At 48.1% G+C, this 21,842-nt stretch overlaps 1 protein-coding gene and 1 pseudogene across 2 annotated transcripts in view; both read left to right on the top strand.

Moving 5' to 3' along the window:
• The first annotated feature begins 1,249 nt into the window (after positions 1-1,249).
• LOC127684120 (60S ribosomal protein L12-like) lies at positions 1,250-1,923 on the top strand (annotated as a pseudogene).
• Positions 1,924-8,806: 6,883 nt separating this feature from the next.
• The window catches only part of Mvb12b (multivesicular body subunit 12B), a 155,949-nt gene continuing 142,913 nt past the window's right edge, over positions 8,807-21,842 (top strand). Inside the window, exon 1 of one of the 2 annotated variants that reach the window (XM_052182244.1) lies at positions 8,807-9,087. In XM_052182244.1, the coding sequence (XP_052038204.1) occupies positions 9,013-9,087 (75 nt within the window). In that variant the 5' untranslated portion in view covers positions 8,807-9,012. The remainder of the gene's footprint in view (positions 9,088-21,842) is intronic. The other variant, XM_052182243.1, reaches the window with a different exon arrangement.

Raw genomic sequence — 21,842 nt, 5'->3', positions numbered from 1 at the left:
AAGGCAGCTTGTAAGGTAAGATCACCTGGGCTCTGTGTCTTGTTGGCTGTGGTGTCTGGTCCTTTTGTTCTCCAAACACAAAGCATTTCAAAGGTAGTATACATTTCTGTATTAGCACATGTGTGGAATGTGGGCGTGTGCACAATTCAGCTAAAGATGATAATGTTTGAGGAGGAAAAAGGAATCGACTTTATAAGGCTGTTAGGAATAATGTATATCCAAACTGTAATATAAATTTCCATCCATGTCATATGAAAGGATGGCATGATAGTCCTGAGGACTCTGTAGTCAGCAGAGTATTGGCTCTGCTTAGCTGAAGTCCTGGCTGGAGACACTCATGTCTCAGAGCTGCTACCACACACAGGGATCAGCGGTCATGATACTTATTTTGTTGTCCTTGGTTTTTCTCTTATGTCTGCAGCCAAGATTTTCAGGAGGTCTCCTCTGGTTAAATCTAATCTTTATTAATTTTGAAGGAATCCACAGCTTTTCATCTCCTATTGAAACAAAGACAAAACCTCTCCCCAAACGCAACATATTTCTTGCCTTCCATTCTGAGGTTATCATAGATAAAGGCTGATTTAACTCAGCAATCCTTCCTAAAACCCAGTGCTTCTCGGCATCTGTGCTATCTGTCACACTGACATTTTAAAAATTTAAGTCATTAAAGCATTATTAAATCTGTCTCTGGGAGATCCCATATCCTCCTCTGTTCTCAGAGCACTTCCTTTAAAGTGTAGCTAGATCCTTTTATAATTTCTTGACCTGTAGGATTTTAAGATACATTTATAACATGTTCTATGTCATAATGTCTAAAAAACAGCTGCATTTTAAACATATGTGGATATATATGTTTCATTTGCAAAGACATCTTCAAGATAGCTGCCGTCTCTAATAAAATGGGTAATCTTAGAATCCTCCTTTCCAGAATTTAAGGCAAAAGCCTTTTAGAATTCTGAACATGTATCATCTGTATGATGTAGTAACACATATACATGCTTCAGATTTTCAAGCTTACAAAATAAAATACATAATCTAAGGTATGATATTATGCTGAGGTAGCATCATTAAACAGACTCTGCATTTTTAATTCAGACTGTTACATCTCTATGGGTTACCATTCTTGTAATTTCATCACAAGGTTCTGGATTGGACTGATTTGAAGATGCTTTATTCTGATTTAAAGAATCCTCTAGCTTTTCGGCTTTCAGCTTGGAGGAGGCTATGGTGATTTGGGAATCTGTCATCCCAAATCCAGGTTCATCCAACACCAGCCACCTCCACCATGCTGCCCAAGTTGGACCCAATGAGATCAAAGTAGTGTTCTTGAGGTGCACTGTAGGCGAGGTCTGTGCCACATCCACCTTGGCCTCTAAGATTGGTCCTCTGGGTCTGTCTCCAAAAAACAGTTGGTGATGACATTGCCAAGGCTACCGGTGACTGGAAAGGTCTCAGGATTACAGAGAAACTGGCCATCCAGAACAGACAGGCCCAGACTGAGGTGGTGTCCTCAGCCTTTGCCCTGATCATCAAAGATCTCAAGGAGCCACCAGGGGACAGGAAGAAGCAGAGGAACTTAAACACAGTGGAAACATCACTTTTGATAAGATTGTCAATATTGTCCGACAGATGAGACACCGGTCTTTGGCCAGAGAGCTTTCTGGTGAGAGCAAGTTACTTTCTCTGAAAGACTGCCATTTTGCTGTTGAAGGTTCAAGATTTGGATGCATTGTTTTTTCCTCTGTTCCTGCAATGGAACTCTTGAATTCCCTTTCCCCTGCCGCTGAGACCACCATTCTTACTGTAGGAACTATCAAGGAGATCCTGGGTACTGCACAGTCTGTGGGCTGCAATGTGGATGGCCGCCACCCTCATGACATAGATGACATCAACAGTGGTGTGGTGGAGTGCCCAGCTAGTTAAGCAACAAGAAAATATTTCAATAAAAGACTATCTGATCAAAAAAAAAAAAAACCCTCTATTCTTTGTACCATGGCCTTTAATGTAGTAATCTGTTCTTCAGTCCTTTCATTATCTAAGTCTGTTTTATTTTGATTTTTCTTAGAGAGGATATAGAAAACTGTGGTCATTACTGAACATATTGTAATTAATTCCACGACTGCAGCAACTAAAATGAAATTATATGGGGTCCAAGTGCCCTTGGAGTGACATTGTGTTCTCCATTTTTAAATACAGAAAATATTTTTTTCTTAATCTCTCCGACTCTCACCTTCTTTTGGAGACTTCGCTTTTTTTTTTTTTTTTTTTTTTTTTTTTTTTTTGAGACAGGGTTTCTCTGTATAGCCCTGGCTGTCCTGGAACTCACTCTGTAGACCAGGCTGGCCTCGAACTCAGAAATCCGCCTGCCTCTGCCTCCCAGAGTGCTGGGATTACAGGCGTGCGCCACCACCGCCCGGCAACTTCGCTTTTTTTTTTTCCCAAACTAAATATTTGCTTCTCTTTTACTGTTTTCAAACTTATACATTGCCAGTTCAGAAGTCTGAGGCTTTTTAGTCCCGCTGCAGCTCCAGGAAAATGTTCCGTTTGTCCTTCTGTGCATCTGCGGACTCCTGCCAGCACGTGTCTCTGGCAGCTGGCTCTGTCTCCTCGGCTTGGTCTAGCATGCTGCCTTTGCTGGTTTGGGGGCTGGAGCCACTGCCTGCCATTTTGTGAGAGCGGAGCCTCATGCTAGCAGGCATTTACTGGAAGCCTCGCCTACCTGCCCCAGCTCTGGGTTGGCGTTTGTTTGCTGTGTTTGCCCTTGGGCAGCTCTGCACAGCCGTGCCACAGCTCCGGGAAGTTGCTCACCCGCCTGGGGCAGTGCACCGAGGCTCTGGCTGCCCACACACTACCAGCTGCTAGCAGGCCTCTGCTTGCTCCCTCTTAAAGGGATTTAGTGTCTTGTCCTAGGAAACTGCATCCAGTTCTGGGGAGTGTCTGTTTCCTGCTTTTCCACGGGGAGCTTTTTCTCAGACTCTAAGATAGGATTTTGCAAGCCTTGCTGAGGACCAGTTATAACCATTATGGGCTCCTCTATGTCCACCCAGTTCACAGATAATGTCAAAGAGACTTAAATTTATGTACAATGCTAATGGCCTTACGGTAGGCTTTCTCCCCAGTTAGCTCTTAACTTATATTAACCAGTTTATACTAATCTAAGTTCTGCCACATGACTGGTTACCTCTGCTCAGTTTCATACTTCTAATTTCCTCCAGGTCACAGTTGTAAATCTTCTCCTGCCTGAGTCTTTCTTAGAGTCTTTCTTATCGGCATCCCTCTCTCTGCCGGAAGTCCCGCCTATTCTCTCCTGCTTTGGTATTGGCCATTCAGCTCTTTATTGATAGGTGAATGCCTTTACACAAGATACAAGAGCCTATCCTTACAGTTGTTCTTCATGAGACATCCTCCTTATTTACAGGGTCTCTGAGTGGGACCTAGGGCTCCCTAGTTAGGCTTCGATCACTGGCTAGTAAATCCAGAGACATGCCGGCCTCTACCTCCCCGGGGTTGGGATTACAGGTGGGAAACCATCATACCAACCTTTTATGTGGGATCTGGGGACTGAACTCAGGTCCTCACGCTTGCAAGATGCAAGACTGAGCCATCTCCCTATCCTCATAACCTTTTTATTTAACAGAATACCAAGGTATGTTATGCTTACCTTAGCTTTTTTTTTTTTTTTTTTTTTTTGTAATTCAGCTTTTTTTTTTTTTTAAAGATTACTCTGTCATTATTAAACAGGGCATGTCTAATATTTTCACACCATTAGCAGCAACAAAATGTGCTTGTCAGTTTACTTTGAATAAAGTTGTGGACATGAACGAAGGGTGTGTTCATTTTAAAAGTTGATGCCTCTCCATGCAGATGCTTGCTAACTAAGGTGCTGGTACAGGTAGCATATATTTATGCTTAGAAAACCAAACAGCTTTCAGTCTGGAAAAAGGTCTGATCGCAGAATAGGGAGGCAAATCTCTGTAAGTTAGGGTGAATGATACGTGGGAATGAACTAATGCAGTAGATAGAGACCTATTTTACAGACTAGAAGCAAAAGTTCCAGGTAGTGGCATTTAAGCTGGGAGCTCAAGGCTGCAGACAGAGACACTTTAGTCTAACAGCCCAGAGAGAAATCTTGGAGATTTCAAGTCCTCAGAGAAAGCCTGTCTGGCTAGAGCAGTTGCCTAAAAGGACACAAGGTCTTGCAGCATGTGCCTGAGCATCAGAATTGTATTTTATTTCATTGGATGTTATTAGAAGGCATTAAAGCAAGGAAGTGACCTGTCACATGGCATGTTGACATTCTTTAATTATTGATTGAGTTGCTATTTTGTGATGGGAGCAAAGCCGAGAAATTCATTAGTTTTTGGAGTGATCTAGGTACATAAGGTGGTCTGGAATAGAATGCATAGAAATACACAAATTTGTATCGCCCATTTCTATTGTATATAAACAAAACAACAAATTAAAAGAAAATACTTGCCAGTGAAATTCAGAAAAAAACATGTATTTTCTTGGGGTCAGAGAGATGGAGTAGCAAGTTAGAATGCTTGCTGGGTTTACAGAGTACCTAAGTTCGGTTCCCGGTGCCCACAGTGGTCTGCTCACATCCACCTGGATTTTCAGCTCTAGGGGATCGAACGCCCCCTGCTGGTCTCTCTGGCCATGTGAGCATGCGCACAAGCGCAGTGTGTGCCTGCGCGTACCCACACACTTAAAGTTTATATCCCTACACTAGTGACCTGGTTATATTTGTCTGCCAGAGTTTTACATTCTATTTAGTAGCTGTTAAAACAAAATCCCCTCATAACTCTTCCATGTCTGAGATCCTTCCCCAATATTTATTTACCCAGATATACTTTACGATGATTTCGTCATGGTTTATCTCACTTCATTCCAAATATCCTACTACGTTTTGATGTAGATTTATGCATACATAAGTTGTTCTGGGAGATATTTTGCAGTCTTAAGACCTCCTGGCCAGGAAGTTATGAGGTTTCCATTCATGAACATCTTCTGTAAGGGTTTATGGTTTTCTTTGTCATTTCTTATTATACTTGTGATTAGCAATACACCTCATACCTACTTATCAGTAGTATAAACATAATTTCCTACCATACGTTCTAAGAGGTAGTCACTAACAAATCATGCTGTGTATGGGGCCTCTATAGCATTGCCTTTCTGCCTTCTAGCCTTCTACAAACTGAGGCGTAGAGGGAAAAGGATACGGGACATAAAAATCCTACCCTCAATGCTGCCAAAGGTGCTTGGGAAGTGCGGGTATTGCTCTGGAGCCAAATGGACTTGCTTTTTTTTTTTTCTCCTGTGAGTAGACAGATTCATTTCTGTAGTTTCAGGAATAATGGGACAGTGATATGTCCGTGCCTCCGAAACAGTTCTGCTCAATAGTGAAAGCTTATGAAAAAAAATTCTGTCTGCAGTCAATTCAGATCCAAAACAACTCAGAGCCATCTGCTCTGGTTTTAATTCCTTCACCAGCTCACTAACTCTCCCAACCTACTCCCCATCCTCCACTAGTGGGGAGAGGCTGGAAGTCTCTCCCTATAGAAGAGAAAGCCAACCACCGTTTTTGGTGTTTATCTTACTAGCCACCTTTAAAAAGGTCTGTAATGTTTTAAGTTGATGTTTTTGAGCTTTATTCATAGGGAAACAAGCGTGAACAAATCACAAAAATGTTCTCTTTGTCTCCATTATCACTCTCAATTACTTCTCTTATTTTACTGCATTCTTTTTAATAACACATCTGGTGTTCTTGTTTTTGACTTCAGTGAGAACACGCCCAGTGTTTTTGCCATTAGATGTGTATGTTGATAGCATCTGATAGATTAACTTTGCCATGCTGGGATACATAAATGTGACCAGGTATGGTGGCGCGTGCACATCTTTAGTCTGGGCACTTGGAAGGCAGATAGCGGTGGCTTTCTGTGAATTTGAGGTCAGCCTTGTCTTCATAGAGAGTTCAAGGCTATCCAGAGCTACAAAATGAGACCCTGTCTCAAAACAAAACAAAACAAAACAAAACAAAATCACCACAACGAAAACCTTCGGATTTCCTTTCTAGTTTACTGTTTTGTTTTAATAAGCCATTGGCATTGAGATTCATTAAGTATTTTAAAAGTACCCATTTTGGGATTGGAAAGACTCAAGCTAAGAATACCTGCTGCTCTTACAGAGGACCAGGGTTTTGTTCCCAGCATCTGCATAGTGGCTCACAACTATCCTAAACTTCAATTCCATGGATCTATTGCCCTCTTTTGGCCCCCATTGGCATGGTACACATGTGCTACACATACATACATGCAGACAAAACATGCACACAAAATAAAAATACATGTAAAATTTATAATATTTATCCTATTGATATATCTAGTTTTAAAATTAGTACAATGAATTATAAATATACACATATCTATCTATCTATCTAGATACTGATATCAAGATAGATTTTTTTAAAATAGGTTTTAACTATGTATCCCTGGTTGACCTGAAACTCTCTATGTAGACAAGACTAGTCCTAAACCCAGAGATCCAATAGCTATTCTTCCAATAGCTATTCTTCCAAAGGTACTAGGTTCAATTCTTCAAAAAACAGTGTCCTGTAAGGGATTTTTGGTTGCTTTATTGGGTTCTTTTTCTTACAGCCCTTCTGTACCCTTCCAATCCAACACTAGGTAGGAGAGAAAGGAGGATAGAGGGGAAAGGGGGCGATGATGTCATTAGACTGCTTCCTGCTGATTAGGGGTGAAGTGGAAACCCAAGGGTTCTTTGGAAAGTCTGTTGGATGGTGTTCTGCTGGGGCAAACATGTGAAGGAACGTTTTGTTAAAGTGGACACAAGGCTAAGGCTGCCTCGTGAAGGGACGTTTCCTTGGAGCAGACGCAGGAGAAAGACTGTTCTGCTAAAGCAAGCACATGAAAGGACACCGCATGAAGGATTCTTTGCCAACAACACGTATGTATTGGTCTGCCTTACTTTGCATAGTTGAGCTACATTTCTCAGGACGCCATAGAGAGAAACACACCAAAAAAACCCCTCTGGTGGTGTGCTGCATTTTTCTGCCGCTTCTGAGGACTCAGACTGATCGGAAGCACGTGCTGAAGCAAGACACAGAGGTGAGGCACTCGGGGGACACGCGATGTTTGGAAGGATAAACAGGACTCCACAGAGTGACGGAGACAGAGCTTGGCTTGCCGGTACAGTTGGCTGTGCAACGCTTGCGGGTCTCGTTGTCTTTGCTGATCTTCACTTCCCTGAGGCACAGCGAGAACTTCTGATGTTCTTCAGGGTCCCTCCTGCTGACTAGAGCCAAGGCTGAGGCCTGGCTGTCTCTGCTAGGTCATGTCACTGCTGTTGCTAACCCAACTCTACCGAACTGAACCAATGTTTTAGAGTTTGAGCTGGTTTTTATAGCCAAGTGGATCAGAAAATGCTACCATTTTAATAGGGCAACAGCTATGTGTGTATATATGTATTGTATGTATGCATATGTATGTATGTATGATGTATGTCAGATACGGTGGTAATTCTCAGGTAGTTAACTGATGGGCTTTGGGGAGAATGGTTTTCTTGGCCCAGATGATTCTGGGAAATGGCTGACTAAACAAATGAGCCAGGTTTTTGTTTTTACTATGGGAGCTCCCGGAGGTGTCCATAGAGTCTCCCAAAGGTGGACAGATGGGTGTCACACAGCACTTTCTTACTTTGTTAGACAGCAGACATCCTTTATAAAAAGTACATACATTCAAGTCTAGGGATAAAGCTCTGTACTTGAGTTCTTTTTGGTGTTATCTGATAGATCTTGATATCAGGGTTATGATAAATCTGGAAAAACATTTTCTTTTGCCTGTAGCAAGTTTTTGTTGGAGATAGGGTCTCTTTTCAAATCCCTTTGTGGCTGTCCTAAAACTCACTATGTAGACCAGGCTGGCGTCAAACTCACAGAAATCTGCCTGCCTCTGCATCCCGAGGGCTGGAATTAAATCAAGCACCGCCATGCTGGGCTCTGTACCAGTTTAAAAACACAGATCATCTGTTTCCTTATGGTGCATTTGGACTTGTTACAAACCCATTTGGATCAGTGGTGTTTCTGAGTGACACAAATACCTGGATTGTATGCACACATTTGAGAATTGTCCCCATGAGATCTTTTCCTCGACAGCCTGCTTAGCACCCTTTGCTTCAGGATCTGGCTATTTTGGAAAAGCATGGGATGTGTGACTATGAGCTACAGTGTGATCCTCTGTTTTAGATATCCAGTTTAGCATGCGTCCTCTCCAGGGCACGCAGGCAGGCTGGGCTGTGTTGGGGCAGGTGGTTCAAGGATCAAAAGTTGCTGCTGCCTCCTTTTCTTACAGCCGGAGGGTCCCGCTCCATTTCTTCCTGACTTCTGTACCTTTCCCCAGGCACTGAAGGGGCAGGAATCCTACTCTAGATGCCTCCTCAAGGCTTGCCCCCAGGCCTCTGTGGGTAAATCATTTGCCCAGCAAGAGGGGCGAGCTCTGAGACCTGCTCTGAGAGTGGGGTCAGTCTAAGGCCCGGCTGCACCGCATTAGGTTAGCCGGGTAGTGGGCAGAGCAGAGGGGACCGCCCCGGGGTGCAATCAAGCCTACTAGGGACAGGTGGGAAGGCGTCTCTGCAAAGGGCCACTCCGGGCCTGCAGGCCTGGGTGTCAGAGCGTCTAGCAGGGACCTACAGCCGAGCTGAGCGGTGGACGAGGGGGACGGCGAGGCCTAGCAGAGCCTAGCGGAGGCCGACTGGGGGCGGGGGACCGAGGGCGCCCGGGGCCACAGGGCGGTGCGCTCCCGGGCTCCGCCGCAGGCTGCGCGCCCCTCCCGCCCCGGCCCCGGCCCGAGCCGCTGCTGCTGTTGCAGTCGCCGCCGCCGCCAGGCCGCGCCCCGCCCCTCGCCGCCGCCGCTCCCGGGGAGGCTGCGCTCGAGCTGCGGCGCCGGCTGCAGCCGCCTGGGCCCCGGGCCCGGCTCCTCCCGCGCCGCCCGGGCGATGAGAAGCTGCTTCTGCGTGAGACGGAGCCGGGACCCGCCGCCGCCGCAGCCGCCGCCGCCCCAACGGGGAACAGTTAAGTGAGGCCCGCGCGGGAAGACGGGCGGGGGCGGGCGGGCACGGGAGGAGCCGGCCGGGCCCAGGCCTGCGGGCGGCTCGCGCGGCCCCGCGTGGGGACAGGCCCCTGGAGGGCGGCCTCCGCCCGGCGAGGTGCCGCAGGCTCTCGGGGCTCCGGCTCGGCCTTGCGGCTGGAGTGAGCTGGGGACTCGAGTGGCAGCAGCGCTCCGAGGGTGGAGCCAGGTGAGGGGCGACGATCTCCACCGGGGCACACGCTGGGGACAGTTCCCTTGACTCGCCTGGCCTGGGGTCCGGCTCTCAGCTGTCACGTGGGTGCGGATGAGTGTGCACCTGACCCTCAGACATCATTACCTGGGGGCACCCGAACTGTAGGGCACCTGTCTGCAAGGTGACCAGCCATCCAGGCGGCGTGGTGGGCATGTTGATGAGCCTCCCCTTGCAATGACTCCAGCCAGGGCAAGCGAGGCCCAACGGGCTGCTTAACACAGCACCGGGGACCACATCCTCACAGACAGACACAGTGAATAAGGTAGACCCAGGAGCATCTTTGTTTCCTTTGTCTTTAGCACACAGCTGTCCCTAAATTATCAGCCTGTCTCTTCTGTCCCCTGACCCCAACGACCTGTTCAGCAAGACAAGGCAGGCCCAAGGCAAATGGCCATAGCCCCTACTCCCTGCCCCCATGGGAGACCCAGAGCGCCTGGATTTCAGCCACATAGGCAGACAGCAGGCAAGGCTCCTCTTTCAGGGCCTTTGTCTCTGGTGATGCCTTGTTGAGGTAATCTGTGTTTCCCGACAGCTGGCTGAATCCTATCTCCCTTTAACTGGGCTGGTGAATCTTATCAGCTGCTTTGGAAAAGTTAGAAGATAAGCCCTGTAGAAACCTATACTAACTGAAAAACTCCCAGCAGGCAAGAGGTTAGTTACCAGAGACGGTGGCATCTTTCTTGCCAGCTGAGGAACTGTTCAGGAGTGCTTTGAGAATTTGTGCCACACTCAAATATAATGGGGTCTCTCTGAGAATTACTGCTTCTACCCGGGCACCAAGAGCCACGGAGGTCGACTGTTAGAGCGATAGCTGGTTCATTGACTATAAAATCACCCTTTCTTGTCTGCATCACCCATTGCCGTGCCTATATTGGTGGACCTACACCGCTCTAGAATATTTCACCCAAGTTAAGTGCAAGAAGTTTAAGAATAAAACCCTGGCCCGTGTCTGGTTTTCTACTCAACAATGTGCCATTGGTGCAATGAATGAAGTCTTCTGAGTCACCATTTCTTGGCATGCAGGCTGAAGATATCTGTCATAGAGGGTCATGGTGGGATATAAACGAAGTGTTGCAGGAGACGTTAACGTAGTGCCCGCCTTAGTGTGGTGAGTTTATCAGTAAAAGCGGTTCTTAGGGCTCAGCATCACACTTGTGCGCGTGGGTGAACTATACCATTGAGCTATATTCCCCAACCCAGTCAGCAATTACTGTTAGGCATTGGGTGAAGAAGTTTGTAGGCATAAGAAAGGCCATGCTATAGTAAACGTGGGTTTTGAGGGCTTGGGTTGAGTTCTCTCGCACCCTTGAGACCTCAGGTGGCCCTAATAAAGCACTATCCCTTTCTTGAATCCCCATCTTCTTAATTGTAAAAGTGGCTTACAAATAATACTTTTGCCATAAGGATCATCAATCAGGACGGTCCTTCATCCTTCCGGAGGCAGAGGGCCTCATGGAAATTAAGTGGGATCCAGCACTTGGCAGGCCTAATGCTTACGTGATTTGTTGCTGGGGTCAGGCCCTGTCAGAGAAATAATTCAGGAATATCTTGAGCTTGTGTGTGTTACAAGACCACATGGCCATGTGAAAACAGCCACTGGCCGCCTCTCAGGGATTAAGGAGTACGGGAGAATCTCTGCGTTGGATTTCTGCCTGTTTCATAGCAGATCTGCTTCATGGGGATCAGAAGCCGGTGGCTTGGGTCCCTCCCTCTGCAGTGGCCGGTTAGAAGTGTTCCGTGCTTCGAGTCCACAGAGCAACGGCCTCACACAGCCACACAATGATGGTGCTGGGGTTGAGTGTGGGGTGTGGAGTACGGTTGGCACAGGGGATGACAAATGATTGCATGGCTGGATGTGGTTGGGCTGAGGCTACTGGCTGCGGATGGTGGGAGCCTTCTGTGCCAGTTGGGGATATGGGGCGGTAGGGGGCCTGTAGTAAACTGTTTCCTCTCTGGTCTTTTCTGCTGGCCCTGGGGCTCTCCCTGGCCTCACTTCCTCTGCTGCCCCAGGGAACTGTGGTTTCTCAGTGCTGTCTGCAGGGCTGGGGTGTGTATGCCATTACTCCCTTAGTGGGGACATCCTATGGGCATGTGTCTGGTTTAGTTGACACACTCCTGGCAAGATACTAAGCTTGTCCTAGCAGAAATATGAGAGCCCCGTGGGCCCAGATCCCAGGGCCACACACAGGAGCTCCGTGACTAGGCTTCCTTGAAGAAGGAGGGCCCTCTAGTTGGCCTTCTAGCTGGGATTTTTTTTTTTTTTACTAATATATTCCTGTGTTCTTTTTATCTGTAGATACAGATGTGTGCACATGCTACATCCACTCTTTTAAAAAGTAAACAATAACAACAAAATAACAAGATACTAATCAGGACAGAATCAGGTTCAAAAGAGTGCCAGTATAGTCATGAAAGGAGAGAAATACATGATTCTTTTTAAAAACCATCTTTGTGTGGGATAGTGAGGTGAGAGTTACATGTGGGGCGGGGTCAGAAGGCAACTTGTAGGAGTTGGTTATCTCCTTCCACCAGGTCCCAGGCATCAGACTTGGGCTATCAGGCTTAGCTGCAAGTGCCTTTATTTACTGAGCCCTTTTCTTGGCCCATACAAGAGTTTGTTTTAAGATTTATTTTTAAGTATGTGTGTGTGGGGGGGGGCAGGCTTATGCACATGACTGCAGGTACTCTTTGAGGCCAGAAAAGGCTGTTGGAGCCCTGGCACTGGAGTTGCAGGTAGTTGTGAGCCACCCAGTGCAGGTGCTGGGAATTGAACTTGGGTCCTCTGTAAGTGCAGTCTTAACTACGGAGCCATTTCTTCAGCTCCAGGCCCAGTGAGCCTGTGGAGTTTAAGAAAAGGCAGATTCCAGGACTCCATCCCCAGAATTCACAGAGGTAAAAACTCTAGGAAAGGGACTCTGGAACCTGTGGGAGCACATTTGGGGTGTTCTATGCCTGCTGAAATTTGAGACCCCTGGTTCTAGATGCTTTTAGAAAAGTGTTACATGTGGACAACATAAACTTCACCAGTGTATCCAGTGTTAGCAGAGCAGTGACGGCCTAGTCACACTTGCTTTGCAGCCACTCTGTAGAGCTTTGCTCTCAGCATGTGTTTGTGTACATCAGCATGTGTGTGGAAGCCAGGACTCAACCTTGGGTGGTTCCTCAGAACCATCCACCTCATTTTTGAGGCAGGTTTTCTCATTGGTTTGGATCCGTGATTAGGCTAGCATGGCCAGGGTAGCCCAGAAAGCTGCCTGTCTCTGTCTCCTCAGTATTGGGACTATGGTGTGTGTTACCTTGGTTTTTATTTATATATTTATGTAAAAAATATAACTTTATTGTATCTTATGTGTGTGAATGTTTTGCTTGCATGTATGTCAGTGTGCTGTGTGCATCCCCAGAGGAGGGAACCCACCAGATCCCCTGGGACTGGGGTTGCAGATGGCTGTGAGTCACCAAGTGGGTGCCTGGCACTGAATCCAGATGCCGTGGAGGAGTGCCAGTGCCTTTTACAGATGAGCCGTCTCTCCAGCGACACCACTCACCTCTGTCTGGCTTTTTGACATGGGCTCTTGGGACTAAAATCAGGTCCTCTTATGTTTTCAAAGCTGAATCATCTCTCTAGCCCTAATCTCCAGACCTTTTTTGGCCTCAAAGTTGATATCACTAAAAAAGTCCCTTTCTTAGGGGGCCCCATTCAATCTTCTGTCTCCCTAGATGTGACCATGCTGGGAGCCTCATGGAGCCGGAATCCTAGGATGTCTAACTTTTTCGGACCGGCTTATCTTACTTAGCACAATATCCTCACAGTTCACCATGTCATACTATGGGTCAGATTTCCCTTCCTTTTGAAGGCTGACTGATGCCTGATTGGACGTATTGACTGTATTTCACTTAGCCATTTATCATATTTTGGCCATTGAATGAGGCTGTTCTGACAATTCTTTGTTCAATTCTTCAGGAGATATAGTTGGAAATGGATCATATGGAAACGTTATTTTTAATCCTCAGGGGAATTAACATTCTTTCCCGCATAAAGCCATGGCTGCGGTGTACTTTCCCATCCATAACATCAAACTTCTGATTTCTCCACATCCCCCCAACATTTGTTCCCCCCTGGGTCCTTGCTTCTTGGAGGTATCCAGTAGGATGTGTAAGACACTTCACTGTGGTCTGGGTTTTACCCGGCATTTCCCAGGGACTTCCTAGTTGGACATCTATGCTGCACGTGGTCCGTGCATCTCTCAGCCTTGGAGAAATGTTTGTTCTAGTCATTTGGCCACTACAGATGAGTAGGCTGACTCTTGTTTAGCTGAAGCTCTTTATAGATTTGGATATAACTCCTTGTCACATTGTGAGCTGATATGGTTGGCAAATAACTTCCTTCATTCTTCAAGTTGTCTTTTTACTCTATAGAGTGTGTTCTCTGGTGCGGTTCTAGAAGTTTTATGTGCCTTGTAATCCCATAGACAAAATATACCAAATACTCCCAGCTTGGTGAAAACTCAGGCCTGGGTTGATTGATGTGTTCGAGCCCCACAGCTGTGAGTGTCTGAGCTTCAATTGGCATTCTGGTCTGACTCCAGAGCTGTGCCTTCTTCATCCGACGAGGCTCTGGGGCCATACCTACACTGGCTAGTAACATAGGAGGCCTGGGGGGGGGGGGCTTGATGGAGACCATGTAGGCAGGAGAAACATAGAAATGAAGTCTTTGTCCACCCTGCTTTGGACCACTGGCGTCCTCCCCCTCTTGCCCTAAGCACGCTTGCTTAGTCTGAGGGATGGGCAGCAGTGCCATTTTTTTTTTTTAAATGGAGTTTAGTTGGATTTATTCGTTTGTTTGGGCATTTCACAAACTTGTTTCATAGCCCATCTGTTGCTTGCTGTGCCTCCAGAAGTCCATGCTTGTTCATACCACCATGCCTTTGTTGATGTCAGGAGACTCCCACAGCTGTCTCCAGGAGGGCAGTTCTTCCCTCTGAAGGAGGAGTCTCCTCATTTGCAGCCCCTTGCCTTGGGGATACTCCCTGTAGCCTGGGTTCACACCTTTCCGCTGCTACTTAGCCTTGTGGAGCTCCTCCCAGTCTGTGTGGCATTATTCAGTCTCAGCCCAGAGCCAGCACAAGCTCCTCAGGACATTGCCCCTGCAGCCGACTGGGACACTCTGAGCCCCTGCAGCCGACTGGGACACTCTGAGCCCCTGCAGCCGACTGGGACACTCTGAGCCCCTTGCAGGCCCTCATCCATCACCATTGCATCGAGATCCAGACTTTGCCAAAGGTTGCAGAACCTCCTCCCCTCCACACACAGTGCTTCTGGAGTTGAGTTTGTCCTTCCAGGACCTCAGTGACCCTGCTGGGGGTCCCATGAGGAGTGGCCAGGTAGGCTCACTGTCACTGTTGTTTCTGCAGCGTGATGCAGTCTCCTTAACCCACTGAAATTTGGGCAGTATTTGAGAGGGCAAGAACTTCATTCATACACTCTTTATATGTAGACCATGTATTGAGCACCGACTATCAGGATGTGCACGTGGCATGCCTTTGAACAACGTGAGGAAAGGGTATAGCCTGAGTAGCAAGGCTGTGTGTGCACTCGTCTTCATTCATGCTTGTGTGCACATACATATGTGCATGCTAAGACCACGTGCTAAGAATATTTATACTAGCTGGTTTTGTGTGTCAACTTGACACAGACAGGAGTTATCACAGAGAAAGGAGCTTCAGTTGAGGAAATGCCTACATGAGATCCAGTTATAAGGCTTTTTTTTTTTTTTTTTTTTTTTTGATTAGTGGTCAAGGGGGCGGGGCTTGTGGGTGGTGCCATCCCTGGCCTGGTAGTCTTGGGTTCTATAAGAAAGCAAGCTGAGCAAGCCAGGGGAAGCAAGCCAGTAAGTAATGTCCCTCCATGGCCTCTGCATCAGCTCCTGCTTCCTGATCTGCCTGAGTTCCAGTCCTGACTTCCTTTAGTGATTAACAACAATGTGGAAGTGTAAGCTGAATAAACCCTTTCCTCCCCAACTTGCTTCTTGGTCCTGATGTTCTGTCCATGAATAGAAACTAAGAGAATATTAGAACTCTGGGTGATACATTTGTCTGCATGGGCAGTTGGAGAAGGCTTGGGAAAATTCAAGAAGTGCCTGGCATGTTGAATGGTGGGGTGGGTGTCTCTGGGAGAGAAGCTGACCTGTAACCAGAACGCAGAGGACAGGAACCAGACCTGTAACCAGAACGCAGAGGACAGGAACTCATTCTTCTCAATGGGAAGTCACCTTCAAGTTCATTTCATTTCACTCATTCGCTGTTTGCTTATCAAACATAATAAAGACCAACCTTTGGGCTCTTGAATTGCAGGTCGTGACCAGCAGTGTCAGCATCAGCAGGGACCCTCTGAGAATGCAGCTTCTTGGGCTCCTTGCCCCGTCCCTGGCAGCCCCCGGGAGTCTATTTCTAGTATGGGGCTCGTAAGTTTTAGCAGCTTCCCAGGAGACACTCCCACTCCTGTATCCCAAATGCAGGACAACATTCCTCTCATCCTGGCTGTCCACAGATGCACGGCCCTGTTAGGGAGGGAATGTAGGAGAATGTATTGAGGTGAGCCACAGTGGCGGAGCCAGTGAGATATGTAGGGAAAGTCAGGCAGCAAAATACTGGCTACGCCCCTGAGTTTTAGGAGAGAACTGGAAAGCCCTTGTGGGATCTGTCAGCTGTCAGGTGAGCTGGTTGGATTGATGAGTGTCCTAGAGAAACACTCAACATGGGAAAGCCAAAAGGATATGGGATGTGGGAGCCCATTAGCCTGACAACGAGGTAACACGGCATCCATACTCTGACACTGGCCATCAGGGCGATGTATGACTTAATTATAACACCAAACATAAAAGGACCTTTGCTCTTGTGACCTCCTGGGATGATTTTGTTTTCTGGCCATTTTCTCTCCGTCAGGGTCTTCCTGTGTGGTAGATCAGGTTAGACCTGATAGGAACTGGTAGGATCAACCCTTATTTGCTGTGATCATAAATTAGGCAGAATGAGGTTCGACTGTGTTCTGGTAGACTCTCTACCTTCCGGCTGTGTTCCAGGGCTTACGTGGAGCTGGGTTCCTCCGGGCAGCTCTGTCTGGGCAGTGCTGGAAACTCCACCCTACATTTGTGTCTAGAGAGAGCCTGCCCTGTGTGCTTTATGGGAGGTATGTGTGGTCCTCAATGATTAAGTGAGAAAGGTCTGGTTGCATTTGATGCATGTGTGCACCAGACCCTTCCACTAGGAAAAACCGAGATCTTTACTGGGGGAAAGGGAAGTGCTTACCATTGTTCGCTTCCCAGCTGGAAAATTCTCTGTGACCTAGGAGAGCTTAGAAAAGTGTTTGCTATCATTCCCTGGTATCAGTACAGTCCTCCCAATAGTTAGTGGCCTGCTGCCACCTGCCTGGTCAATCCCTGACCCAGGGATTTCACTTCTGATGGGTCACCAGCTACTTAGCTGTGCACACACCCAGGTGCAAGTGGACCAGGCCCCCTCCTGAGGTTCTGTGGCAGATGCCTTCCAGCTGTGCACTCTCTCAGGCAGCCTGGTGCTAGCTGCACGCACACTCTCCTGGGTGCCTCACAGCCCCTGGTCTCAGCTTGCTGCCTCCAGGGGAGGTAGGTTCTGTACCTCTGTGTTCTGTGCAGTGTGGTGTGTTGAAGAAAATGGCTGCGCTTTTGGTCTCTTGTCTGCAGAACAGTGCTAGTCCTTGGGAGGTTCCACCCTGAGCATGGAGCCACTGGGAAAGAGGTGCAGAGTCCTCCCAGTCAAAGGATACCTGGCCTGAGCAGCAGCTCCTCAGGGGAGAGTCTGCCTCTTTAGCCATGGAGCGGGGAAATGTCTCCCTTTTCTTTCCTGCCCCACAAGCAGCAGGGTATGGGCAGTTCGTCTTTGGGCCCCTTGAGCTTGGACCACAACCAAACTGCACAGTTCATCTTCCGTAGGGACTTATTAACCCACTGGGTTTGTTATTTCAATTATAGTGGGCCGGTTTAACCTGCAATCCTCTCCCCCTTTGGTGCTTTGAGATGACTCTTTTCAGAAGACGTGTGATCACTCCCTGGTGGACAGGTGCTGGCATTGCTTCTGAGTCAGCCTTGCCCGTGCTTTCTGCAGGGAGGCTGGGATGGTGGGGGAGGCCAGGCCTTCCCTGAAGGCAGCAGCTCCCACCCCCTGCAGTCCTTGCTCTGGAAAGCACTTTAACTCCCTTGGCCCCCTCCCCACCGCAGCAGGGCTTCTGTGGAGGGACTGCATGGTGTTAGCTGGGTTTTGATTTCAGTTCTGGAGTTGATAAAACGAGATAAGCCCCAGGCTCACTAAGGCCGTGGAAATTAAACAGAGATGATCTCAAAGTTCCCCTGAGTCTTCAGCTGTGCTACAGAAGCTTCACTTTCTCCAGGCTGGGCCGAGGCAGCCTTTGATTCTGAAACAATGAGCAGCGTCAGTTAAGCCCAGAACTGCTGACTTTTAGGGATTAAGTGCATGGTTGTGGTAGTTCTTTGATCAGCTACAAGGGAGCAGTGTGCTGTGTGCCCGCCACACTGTGAAGGGCTTCATAGTTAAACTATAAAGTTCGCTCCTCTGTGAGCCTGGCATGACAGTCAGTGCTGTAGGGGTGCTGTGCTGTAGGGAACCAGACCTCCTCCTGGTCGGTCCTCCATTGCAGATGCACGTGGTGTGGTGGGGAGGGGAGGGGAGAGGAAAAGACCCCTCTCCCTTGGAAGACCAAACTCATGCCATGGTTCGCAGTGCATGCCCACAGTCTTGCCTTGAAGAGGGATCTCTCAGACACAAGACCAGATACCTGGAGCAGGGCTCTGCAGCCCTCAGCCTGAGAATGATCTGGCAGAGGCCACATGCCCACTCAGGAAAGGTTACTGGGGACTGACATCTGGAAGGTTACCTTAGGAGAACAGCTTCAGGTCACTGTCATCATGGCCAAGAGCAGATGTGACTCCCAAGTGCCCCATACCTTCCTTCCTTGCCTGGCCTGTGTTGAGAATCCACTGGTTTCAGATTGGCTCAGTATCTGCCATCCAGTCACCAAAATAGGGACGCCGCTCTGGCTTTCCCTGTGGACACTTCTGTGGCCACAGCTGGATGGCACAGTGTTGCTCTCTGCTCCCTTCCTCTAGGTCGGCTGGTCCCGCCACTTGCGCCTGGTAAGGGAGCCCCTGTGCTGTGACTCCTGCACATGCTAGGCCATAGATCAGCCATTCCCTCCTGTGCCGAGCTCAGATCTCCCTCATTAGGCCTGAATTTACCTCTGTCCTACACAAACATGGCCTTAGCTCATTTTTATTGTTGTAAATTATTTATGAGGGGAATGTTGAATCTCGAAACTGAGGTGCGAGGAAAATTAATCCCAGGTTACTTTTATCTTTCCGTACGTTTCTCCCCTTTGCTTTACTTATTGAGCTATGGCCAGAGGAAAAAAAGTGCTCTGGCATTTTAAAATATAATTAGTGTTGAACCCGCTTCCCCATTTGGGCAGGACGTTGGTCTTTGTGTGCAGTAGAACAGTGCAGAGACTAGACTGAGGAGGATCCCCTGCCTGCTATCAGCAAACAGCTGGGTGTCTGCGACAAACCTCAGTGTCTGCTTATGTAAAATAAGGCTAGCATGTTGGGGACCCTCCAGCTCTGAGGCAAGCTGATAAGGAACCTGAGAAAGTCCTGTGGATGTTCAGAGTTCTGTACAAATGTGGCCGTGGAGCCACTGTGATGGAACCCAGAGTTGTTGCAGGAAGGCCTTTTGTGTTTTATCCGTAGCCACCTCCTGCCCGGCTGCCCATCCTCAGTGTGGGTCTTGGCACACGCTCCCTTGCTCTCCGCTGTGGCCCTCTGTTGGGTTCACATTCGTGGTCCCTCTTCTTCCCTGCAGAGGCCTGGCTCAGGACCATGGACTACGGGCTCCTCCTGTTCTGCTCCGTGCCTTCTCTTCTGGCTGGAGGCTCCAGGCAGCCTGAGGAAACACGGAGTGCAAGTTAATAAATGGCCTTTTGTTAGGAAGGTCAATTGAAGTGACTGTAGAGACGCTGTAAAAAGTAATTTGCAGTCAGAAAATATGTAATTCAGGGCAAGCCACTTTGAGCGATGGCCTCTGCCATGGATATCTTGGGCGTTTCTCATTAAGAGGCTCCTTGGCTGGTGGCGGCCATGCCCCACCGCCAAGTGGGCCGCAGCCCCTGCAACAGCCATTTGTCTCCGAGGCACAAAGGCTGCCTTGATCCCCAGGGCACAGCAACCGGGCAACCAAGGGAGAGAGGCGGGGCGAGCGAGGAGAGGACTGTGCAGGCTGAGCCAGACCTGCAGTGGGCTGGGCAAGCTGGGCTCCTGAGCTCGGACGCCCTGTGCTTTGTCTGCTTCAGCTGGAGGCTGCCCGCAGCCATCTTGGAAGCTGCTGCTGGATGCCTCCCGGGGTGCATTATGGGAGCAGTACCTTCCCTTTGCAAGCATACTCACCCTCTTGCAATTGACAGCAAGCTAGAGAATCGAATCGTTGTCATTATGCCTCGTGGAGTGCATTGCCACGGGGAGCATGGATCTCCCAGCAAATGAGCTGTTCCTTGTCTGTGCTCACAACCTCGCTCTTTCCGTCTCCCTCCATCCCTTCTCCTTTCCGTCATTTCTTTTTCTCCTCTTTACTCCCCGTCCCTCTTTCTCTTTCATAGTAAAGGCAGTAGGATTTTTTTTTAAACATTTTTTTTTTTTGCTTCACATGTTCTTTATTAAATTCACAGCATGATATTTAACACTGGCAGGATTCGTACATTCTGCTAATGAGTTGTTAATTGCAAAGCATCTTTGGTAACAGACATCAGGTACCAATATTTTTGCAAACTGCAGCCGTGTGATTTTTATGTGCCCCCCCACCCCCCAATACAGGATTTTTCACGGACAGAGGCATTTTGTTTAGAGATTTGCTTTGAATTGGGTAGGTGCAGATATTTAACCCTAAACCCATATTGGGGTCACAAGTGTGGAGTCACCTGATAAATATTTACTCAATACCTACTGGGTGCCAAAGTACTAAGCATTGAGCAGTCCTAAATAAAAGCTGCCTAGAAAATGAAAATCCAAACCAGGAAAGGATAGAGAGGTGCAGCGGGGTCTCCACTTCCTGCCCCCAGCTATTGTACACCTATTTTTGGTAGAAGCAAATAAAATATAACTCTATAACTTGGCTAAGGGGCAAGGTGCCAGGTACTGCCAAGCCCTCACCCAGACCAAGTCTGTTTTCAGTGTGCTCTGTGGGTTCCGCTGACTAAACAGGTGACCTGCGTGTAACATCTTGATGGTTCCTGTGAGGTAGGCAGCAGACATCCTGAGTGGCCAGCACCTTTTGATAAGAGGCTGAGGAGCAAGAAGGTGCCTCCCACTGCCTCTTCAGACAGGATGTTTGCTTGAGACGCTGTAGCTGGCTCTGAGAGCTCTGCAGCCGGCAGGGTTTAACTGCTGCAGAATGTGGTGGGATTTAGTTTGTTCCTTCTCACTGCTTGCCCACACCTCTCTATGTCAGGTGTGGAGGTTTTTATTTGGATTCTGGGTGGCCAGGCCCACTGCTCTCTGTACTGGGTCAGCCTCCTCCTCTGGTCCTGGGCAGAGGCAGCGAGCAGCAAAATATTAATTCCACACATCGTCTTTTCATCCAAGTGACCAGTGAGCATTAGGATCGCTGTTAGTGCTTAGCTTTGAGTAAGTGCCACTTGACCTGGGGGTTAAACTAGACAAAGAAATGGGCCAGACCTCCAGAGCATGGTGCCTCCCGTCTGGCTCCAGCCAAAGTGCCCTTAAGCCCTCCAGTGTACCTGCTGTTTTCTGAGTGCCTACTGTGTGCCTCTCTTTTATATTTTCTCTCTGTTTTCACAACAGCCCCAGAGTGGGTCAAGACGTCATTTTATAGCTGATAGAAAGCTGGGGCTCCCCAAGGTTTAATTTCTTTTTCTTTTTCTTAAGATTTATTTCATTACATGAGTACACTGTTGTTACTCTCTTCAAACACACCTGAAGAGGGCATCAGTTCCCATTACAGATGGTTGTGAGCCACCATGTGGTTGCTGGGAATTGAACTCAGGACCTCTGGAAGAGCAGTCAGTGCTCTTAACTGCTGAACCATCTCTCCAGCCCCAGTTCAATTTCTTGTTCAGCCACTAACTTGTAAGTGTGGAGTCTGGAGCCATATCTACCTCCTGTGCCTGTGGCGGGTGTCTTCTCTGGAGCTCACTGAATTCTCTGTCTGCAGAATGTCTAGCTGTGCTTTGGAAGCCTGGCTCCATACAGGAGCACTGTGTGAGGGACAGACTTTACCAGGGGAGGCTTGTCCAGTATTGGTCCCTGGTCAGAAATCAGGTAGCTGGGAGTAAAGAATAATGTGGGGCGGGGCAGGCAGCACACTCAGTAGGTGGCATGCTTGTCTAGCCTGCATAAAGGGTTCCAGCCCTAGCACCACATAAAACTAGGT

The sequence above is a fragment of the Apodemus sylvaticus genome, chromosome 5, assembly GCF_947179515.1.
Source record: "Apodemus sylvaticus chromosome 5, mApoSyl1.1, whole genome shotgun sequence".
NCBI lineage: Eukaryota > Metazoa > Chordata > Mammalia > Rodentia > Muridae > Apodemus > Apodemus sylvaticus.
The sequence above is the reverse complement of the archived record's forward strand: the minus strand, read 5'-3'. Positions and strand labels throughout refer to the sequence as shown.